This window comes from Carassius gibelio, chromosome B9 (assembly GCF_023724105.1).
Source record: "Carassius gibelio isolate Cgi1373 ecotype wild population from Czech Republic chromosome B9, carGib1.2-hapl.c, whole genome shotgun sequence".
Classification (NCBI taxonomy): Eukaryota; Metazoa; Chordata; class Actinopteri; order Cypriniformes; family Cyprinidae; genus Carassius; species Carassius gibelio.
Genome location: NC_068404.1, coordinates 7984582 through 7993909, shown reverse-complemented (window position 1 = coordinate 7993909; position 9328 = coordinate 7984582). Strand labels below are relative to the sequence as shown.

General features: G+C 38.3%; 2 protein-coding genes across 2 annotated transcripts; one reads left to right on the top strand and one right to left on the bottom strand.

Moving 5' to 3' along the window:
* Nucleotides 1-1480: 1480 nt before the first annotated feature.
* LOC127965230 (ubiquitin-conjugating enzyme E2 A) lies at nt 1481-4771 on the top strand. Its single transcript, XM_052565923.1, has 6 exons — nt 1481-1649; nt 2121-2201; nt 2753-2778; nt 2898-2987; nt 3396-3484; nt 3633-4771. Exons 1-6 carry the CDS (start codon nt 1606-1608, stop codon nt 3759-3761), a joined length of 459 nt encoding a protein of 152 aa, XP_052421883.1. The 5' UTR covers nt 1481-1605; the 3' UTR covers nt 3762-4771.
* An 884-nt stretch (nt 4772-5655) lies between these two features.
* Nucleotides 5656-8261, bottom strand: LOC127965229 (inhibitor of growth protein 1). Its single transcript, XM_052565922.1, has 2 exons — nt 7922-8261; nt 5656-6729 (listed from the first exon to the last, which is right to left on the bottom strand). The coding sequence occupies exons 1-2, from the start codon at nt 8058-8060 to the stop codon at nt 5942-5944; spliced, it is 927 nt and encodes a 308-aa protein (XP_052421882.1). The 5' UTR covers nt 8061-8261; the 3' UTR covers nt 5656-5941.
* Between the last annotated feature and the right edge of the window lie 1067 nt (nt 8262-9328).

The following is a 9328-nucleotide window of genomic DNA, read 5'->3' as shown; positions in this document are numbered from 1 at the left end:
CTGATTATTATCGAATACATGATTGCGAAAGTGACTAAAAACGGAACTCATAGCTGTTATGAAATCGCCTTCACGACAGAGTACGTCGTTTATTGCATTTCCCGCGCTTAACCACTAGGAGGGTGATGGCTGTCGTGACCTCATTCCTCCCACAGAAACGTCACCGGGCCTGTTCCTCCGACTAAGACTGTACCAACGGCCTGGCAAATAGGTGGATTTCTGCTATTAACGTAGCCAGAGACTAACTTCAGGCAAATTATTAAATGATTTATATTAAGACATAAATATTCCAAATGAACTGCTAAAACATTAAGCATTTAAAAAGAAAACACAAAATGTATTTAAATACATCTTGTAATGCTGTGTTCACACCAAACGCGAATAGAGCGTCTGGCGCGAATGATTTCAATGTTAAGTCAATGCAAAGGCGCGTTTACGCGCGTCTGGAGGTCTCGCGGCGCGAATGGGGCGTTAAGCGCGGCGCGGAAGACGCGAATTCGCCTCATTCGCGCGTCTAGTTCGCGCGAATGACGCGAATTGACGCGCGAATAGAGCGCTTCGCGCGAATGGTGCTTTTTGTGCATTTAGCGTTTGACGCGAATTCGCGTCTGCCGCCCGAGTTGAAAAATTTGAACTTTGGCGTCAATTCGCGCCGCGTTAACCAATCAGGAGCCTGCTAGGAGTCACTCATTCAACAGTATGTTCCTGCAGCCTCCGGTTGTGCAGGAATACCCTTCTCCACTCATTCAACAAGGAGGAACGACAGATGTTGTCAGTGAGCAGTCAACCGGTGCTATATGACAAAAGTTCATATTTCTATAGAGACTGGAATAAAAATGACCTATATATATATATAAAACATATTAATAGATAAATTGAATATAGGCCAAAGATAAGAAACGTTTCATTTTACCCCAAACGAATTATATTTTATCTTGAACCACTACAGACACATCAGAGCCAGCGGCAAATGTCAGAAGATCTAGCCGAGGTAAGGCTACTCTCGGCGGATACATGATGACGGAGCTCCCGCTGATCGCATGGAGCTCATCTCCGTGATCGGCGAAACACATTTTTTAAATAGACGCTGTCATTATAAATAAACCGCATATTTGAGTTTAAAACAACTACATTCTCGCCTGAAATACTTTTAAAACTACATTTCATGACACAATAACAGTAATATTTTGAAAATTATCCGAATAAAAATGGCGGTTGAAAATGCTGCGTGAACTCAGCTGGCAGAAGCCCCCCCATGACGCGAATTCGCGTCTGTTGTGAAGTTAATTTCACGCGCGAATGAAGCGAATTACTCGCGCGAATGAAGCGAATGATCTCAAAATGGTCAAGCGGCAAACTAGGCGAGGTAGACGCGAATTTGACGCTCTATTCGCGTTTGGTGTGAACACAGCATAAGAAGTATTTGTATTTCCAGTCGCAAACACTCCCCTGTGTGGGACAGATGGTATAATCCAGTCTCGTGAAAAGACGTCTTGGACTCAAAAAGGATTATTAATCATCAGTGTTCTGACATACAGTTACCTTAACATTTGTTATTAGGCTCTACAAATAACCCCTGACGATTTTTTTTTGGTGTAGTTAAAGATGTCTACTCCAGCTAGAAGGCGACTAATGCGAGATTTTAAGCGGTGAGTAGCTGTTAAATGATAGATGTGGTTGTTTTGGTGGAATAGCTTGCTAGCTAACGTTAGTTAGCTTCATAGCACCCAGTTAGGTTGCCGATTATTAAACGTACTGTAAACTATTAAAAAACGTCATTTAATGTTGTGCTTATCCCTTTGAGTCTGTCGTTAGCATCACATTGGCTGTTTACACTGTATTCTTAGAAACTAATTAACGTGTATATTAGCTTATGAGCTAACCGTTGGCTAGCTAGTGTAAGCCGGTTAGTGAAGTTATGATTATGATTAAGTGTGATTTTATTACTACTAACTTACTATTTAGCCAATGTTTTTGTATTTCTAGTATTTTTATTAGGTAACGTAACCAGAATCCACACTTAATCGTGTGATATTCTAGGTGTTTCCTCTAATCAGTGAATGTGATTGAAACTGATGTACAGTGTGTGTTTGATTGAGTGTGATGTTCTGGTCCCCCAGACTCCAGGAGGACCCTCCAGCCGGGGTCAGTGGAGCTCCTTCAGAGAACAACATCATGGTGTGGAACGCGGTTATATTCGGGTGAGGACAGAGAGAATCGGTCATGGAAAACATCCAGATATGAGGGGATTATAAAAGATTTTGGGGTCAAAACATTTGATAATAAATTCATACTTTGTTAGCAAAGACATATTAAATACATTGTTTTATGGTGTCACTGTTATTGCAAATAAATGCTATCTTTTGAACTTTCTATTCATCAGAGAATCCTGGAAAAGGATTTATCACAATTTCCACAAATATTAAGCTGCTCAACTGTTTTCAATAATGATAATAATAATAATACATGTTTCTTGAGCAGCATATTAGAATGATTTCATAAAAATCATGTGACCCTGGAACTGGAATGATGCTGAAAATTCAGTTTAGCTTTACAGAAATAAATTGCATATAAATTACAAAACACAATATAATTTGTCCTATAAATAATGCATTTTATAAATGTATTATTTTTAGTATTTATATATTTGTGTGTGTATATATCTCATGGTTAACGTACTGTACCTGAATGTTCCATGTCAGCGTCCTCCTACCTTTGACCTTAATGTTGCGTTTCTCGTTTTTACATGCAGTCCAGAGGGAACGCCTTTTGAAGATGGTAGGTGTCTGTCTGCTGACCTTTCCAGCATGATTAAATGCATGTGTGAAGAAAATGAGTAAAAGGTGTTTCTTTGTCAGAAATTACAGATACAATGTTGTTTTTATTCTGCACACAAGGTACCTTCAAACTCACAGTTGAGTTCACAGAGGAATATCCAAACAAGCCCCCAACTGTGCGATTTGTTTCGAAGATGTTTCATCCAAATGGTGTGTGTGATACTTCCTGATTGTCTCTGATTAGAAGCTTTGTCAAAGGGAAACTGACCCTGATTCTCTAATATGCTTTCAACAGTCTACTTCTGTAGTACATTCCCACACAGAATCTGCTACTGTTACATTCAGTCAATTAGTCTATTAATAGTAGTAGGTTGTTGTTGTTGTTGCTAAAATTAGTTTTAGATTTAGCAAAAATATTTAATACACTTTATGCTTGATTGTATATTTCTTTGACAGTAACTGTCTTCATACACTAAGATGTTCAAAGCATCAGTTACTGTATTTTCTGTAATCTGTTGGTCTGGGAGGGATTGTTGTTTTGGTTTCTACATACTGAAAGTTTTTAATTTTATCATGAGTCATGCATGTATTCTTGATTCTTCTTGCTGTATTTCACAGTGTATGCTGATGGCAGTATCTGCCTAGATATTCTTCAGAATCGGTGGAGTCCAACTTATGATGTTTCTTCTATTCTGACATCAATTCAAGTATGTTAAATCAACTGTTTTATAGTCCTTGTAATATTAAACAAATTGCTTCACGTATCCTGTGGACACTATTGAATCTGGCAATCGCACACACTCACACTTTTGTTATACTCTTGAGGCCTTAATTTTGATTTCTCTTTCTTTACAGTCCCTTCTAGATGAGCCAAATCCCAACAGCCCCGCAAACAGCCAGGCAGCACAACTGTATCAAGAAAACAAACGGGAATATGAGAAACGGGTGTCAGCTATTGTAGAGCAGAGCTGGAGGGACAGTTGACCACATTCTCTCTGAAATGTTGTTTTCCTTTTGTTTGGGGATAGTTTTTCAAATCTCCATTTTTAAGTTTTCATGCACTTTACTCATGCAAGATGTGATTTTTGTTTTATTTCTCTCCCACATTTTTGCCTGGACTGATTTCTAACCCTCATTATGATCAGCGAAAGTGGTTAATATGCCTGGCGAATAACGCTTGAATAATTGTGCATATGGCGTGAACATGCAGTGATTTTTTTTCTTTTTTGCTAAATGCATAAGCATCTTTAAAAAAGCATTATGATTGAGTCAATCAAGGCAGTCTAATCTGGATTCTTGACTCGCTGAGAGACAGAAGTCATAGTGGTGTTGATGAAAATGTTTTTGGTGCTTTGTCAATTTTAATATCATGGATCCATCTCACTCAAAAAGCAGTTAAAAGTGTACACTTAATTTTGGTTTTGCTTCCATTCTTCTGGATTAGCATTCGCTATGTTGATTCAGTCACGACTCTTCTTGGCACTGCCAGAGGAGGGTTGGCATGCTACCACACCAGTGGTGATGAGCATCTCTAGATGCACTGGAAACACATCTAAGAAGTTGGTAGACAGGCATGAGAGTTTATATAAATTATCAAATTATGCTGAAAGAAAAAATAGCAATATGGTTTGGAGTATAAAATATATATTTAGTGGTGGGGGAAAAAAATTGAGATTTGCTGGAATTACACAAAGTTAAAAAATATCCTCCCAAATCCTACAGAGATACACGTTAACTGCAGTTACTTAATGTTTTCGTGGCTTGCATCACTATTCCAATCAGTCGAGTGAAATAATGTGTTCAGGTCTTTTTCCAAGCCCTTGATCTTTACAGACGTATGCCCCGTTACATGCATGAATGCCTGAGTGTGTCCTTGCCTCTATTAATCTCTTGTATATACAAAAACACATCTAAATTTTGTGTACAGATTTTGCACTGGTTGGCAATCTCATTTTCCAGCACTTGTAAGAACTTAATTAAAAGGTGAAACTACATTTGTGAGTTATGTAACTGATACTTTACACCAATTTACTAAAACATAAGAATCTTCACTCATTCCGTTTAATGTTTTTGAATTTAATGCAGTTTTAATGCAAGTTAGGTGAAACGGGGTCACAAAATTTTATTCGGACCATTCTAGAAACATGAAAAGTAAATAATGCAACGTAGTACATATCCAAAACAAATTTCTGGTTCACACATTTGGAATGTACTTTAAAGGAACAGTTAACCCCAAAATAAAAATGTCCTGAAATTATTTTCATTCTCAGGCTATCCGAGATGCGGATGAGTTTTGTTTCTATCTCAAACAGTTTAAAGAAAGTTAGCATTACATCACTGGCTAACCAATGTTTGCTCTGCAGTGAATGGGTGCCATCAGAATGGGAGTCCAAACAGCTGGTAAAAACATCACAATAAGCCACACAAAACCAGTCCATCAATTAACATAATGTTAAGTAAAAAGCTGTTTGTAAGAAACAAATCCAACAAGGGATTTTCACTTCTCGCTAAAACTTTTATGTAATCCATTTTTTTTTTTAAATCCTTGCCCCGTCGTCCTCTCACATCAAAATTCATCAACGCATTTGTTTAGAACTGGGTTTTTCATTTTTATTTTGCCTTTAAGCAACAATTTGAAGAGAAAATATTTAATTGATTAATTTATTACAAACAACACCCATTTTTTCACTTCTCAAAATGTTCATTGATGGACTGGAGTCATATGGATTACTGTGATGTTTTCATCAGCCGTTTGGACTCTTCTGACGGCACCCGTTCACTGCAGAGGATCCACTGGTGAATAAATGATGTGATGCTAAACTTCTCCAAACCTGTTGTGATGAAGAAACAAACTCATTTCTTATTAGCATGAGACAGCTCTCCATCAAGCATGGTTTATTATACACGAAAATATGTACAGTTATGCAAGGCATAAATACAAAACTGATAGTTGAAAATGCATTACACTGTCTGGTAGTTGGATGAACAGAATACTTCCAATGCTGTAGAACACTGATAACTTGAGAAGCTAAGTGAACCTATTAAATATATAACTACTAACAAATGACCAACTCTAGTCTTTAACAACATCACAGACCCTGGCCTCTCTCAAAACTGGATACTACAGTCCTGAATAGAACAATGGCAACCAGCTACACCTGACACTACCTGTTGTATGCTCGCTCTTTCTTAGACCTCTCTAATGCTTTGTCCATTGTCTTCTCATTGTCTCCTCTGCACTTCGGACAGTACCATTTTCCCTTGGGCTTATGGTGCAGGCCAACACAGGAGAAGTGAAACCACTCAATAGTGCATTCATCATTATCACAACCTATCATCTCTCCATAAGACACTTGCTCGCACAGACAATAAGTGGGTTCATTGGGATCGATAGGCAGGTCTGTCGGCGACGGCTCCCTGTCCTGCTTGCTTTTCGACCTCTTCTTCTTCTTTGATGACGTGGATGAGGTCTTAACCTTCTTTTCTTTTGACACACCTGAACCAACCTCCTCATTAAGCTCCATGCCATAATTGGAGTTTTCCCGGTTCTCCGAACCATTTTTCTGCCTTCGTGAACGCTTTCCACCAGATTTATCTACTGAAGCCGGGGTCTCATCTCGTCTCCGATCTGCACTCGGCTTACTGACCGAGAGCATCGAAGCAGAGACCGGTGTCATAGTTACAGATGCATTGGCACTGGGGATGCTGCCCACTGACACGGTGCTCTCCGGCGAGTCCTGGCATGCCTGGAAAAGCTCACTCTGCCAGTCAAGCTGCCGACTGCGATTCTCCACCATTTCCACCATTTGGCCTGCGATCTGGATCTTTTCATCCCCGAGTTCTTCTGTGCGGATCAAAGAGCGCTGGATGCAGTGAAGCAGACGCCGCCTCTGCACGGGATCTGATTCTTGTTTGTGCTTTTCATAAGCCTCGTCCAGTTCATTGAGGACCTCTGTAAGATCAACGCCTTTGAATTAATGCAACGCAATGATAATGGCACAATGTTTACTGTTACTGTATGTCAGTCTATACACTTTTATCATTAAAACCTCCATTGAAAAAAATCAGTGTTCAAAGCATTGTAGTCTCAAGACAAGACACCCCAAATGAATAAGACACTTTTCTTTTTGGTTTTGAAGTTGTTGTTGTTGTTGTTTTTTTGCACCAATAAATTACTTACAGGTGTGCGAGGCTGACTGTTGATTAAATATACACACGTGGAATTATCGAAGTAAACATGTCTAGTTTTGCATACATTTCTAGAACCAAATTCTAAATTGGAAAAACATTTTTTTAACAGAAGTGATTCTGGATTTCTCTTTTCAGCACTAACTTACCAAAAACCCTGGAGGGGATCTTGTTTTCTACATAAAACGTGTAATTACAAGGTGAATTGTATAAGCACGCCTCTGTAAAACCTGAATACAACTCTAAAGTTTTGGAATATGTAAGTGCCAATTATACAGAGATTTCTGGCTCAGTGAAAAAGAGAAAAAAAAAAGAAAGAAAAGAAAACATGGCCTTAAAATAATAGTACTTGAAATCTACACATGCAATTATATCACGTGTAATCAAATAAATGCTTACATGTTTATTTCATATGCTTTCTTTCCACTAGTCTTATTAAAGAAAACATGTTATGGAAGTAAAATATCCCAAATCATAAAACTGACCAAAGCATGGATTAAAAACAATGGTTTTGGCTGTAGCTTATTTCCTGTTAATGTTAGAGGTTTTATATACAGCAGGCATATTCGCTGACCATATGATACGTGTAAGTTTTGTCTTTATAACATTTTAAGGACTATTTACTCAACACTAACACAACTGTGAATTCAAGCTACACAATTATTCTAACAGCGCTGTAGAAGCTGCAAGACTCCGCACTCCACCCAAACGGAATATGTGTAGTGATTTCACAGAAACCTCTACAAATTTAGGATATGTATCGCTCTATATTTGCTCAGCTTTGCAGCTTTGACCTCTCAATCGCGCTTCGCGGGGAAACTTGCAAGTTTCACGTGCTAACGGTTAGCCGCTAGCCAGCTAACGTAGCTAGTGTGACACTAACAGCCATTGCAGAAACAATGCAGTGCTTTTTTCTCTCACACTTCTGCTACATGTGAGAGTCTGAAAGCTTTCACCTTGGTAACTGGCGTCAATTTCCTTCATGAGAGACACACATCTTTGTAGGTCCAGCGGCAAAGTCTCGACCAGCTCCAGATACTCCTCAACATAGTTCACAACACGAGAAGACTCTCCGTTTGAAGAAGGGTTCAACATCTTTTCACACGCATTTAAGAGGTTGGCAGAGCAATATAAATACGTTTTTTTTTAATAGTTATATATTTTCATCAAAAATAAACGTCTGGGCTGTAAGAAAAGTTACTCGGGTAAAAGTGTTGTAGTGAGTTGTACAGGACCAGTGACGCTTCTATGGCGGAGACCGAGCTTCTGAATATTAATTGCCTCGCAGTGACGTTGCTCCACAATCTTCTAACAGAGTGTCTCGGTAGAACGCAGAAGCTAATTAATATTCATGAGCGAATTGTGAAACGTTTGCCACAGGGTCGAGTAACGAAGTTGCACTTTGAAGACGCTTGGTGGCGTTTGTTAGCAAGACTTCAACAGTTGCTTCAGACAAGTTGCAAATGAAAGTGACTTACATTTTGTTTTATTCTTGAGGTTAGTGGAATTTGGGATGCAGTTAATGAAATTACAGAAAAAAATTTATCTCTAAATTAGTTGGTTGAGCTCATATTCCAATTATTTGTGTTTGGAGGGTGCAGAGAGTTATAGTGTCTTATATTACTGTATTATTGTAGGAAATTATGTGAACTGGGACTTGTAGCACTCAATGCTCTATTATTATAATTATTATTATATATTTTTACAGATCGACTGCATAATATTATCGTTAATAATTTTTATTGTTATATTATGTTTGCTCGACAGCAAAATCTCAATGCATCCTTACAGCGTCTTCTGCATACAGTACATCAAATGAGGTATAACATAGCAAATTTGTTATTTTGCTAATCTGCCATTTCAGCTTTATTATATTAGATATTTAAAATCGTAAAGCACAATAATGCATTCAGAGTAAGCCCAACTCACTGTCAATCTAAACACCTGTAGATGCCTGCAGTTTTTAATGTGTCATTTTAATAATGTCCTTTCTAAATATCCTTTAGCCACTGTGATAATTGTCATCTTGTGCTAAAAGGGTAGTTATGTTCTTCTGTCTACACCGAGAATGCCCTGCAGGGGTCACTTATGTTAAGGCAATGAAGCTCTTAATGTTGTTTATCCTCAGCTGTGTTGTTTACTGGCACATCATGTAGATATTATTTTCTCTCCAGTGTATCATTGTGGATTCCTTCTTTCAGTTAGAGCCCCGAAGAGAAATCCTCATGAGTTATCCTATATTTTTAACAGTTGTGAATGACCTTTGAAAATGGTGGAAGAAGTTCTTTGTACATCTGTGCTATTAGCAGAAAAAAATGTCAGATGACTGAAATGTCATAATGTGCAAATGAGAGGGGAAATGA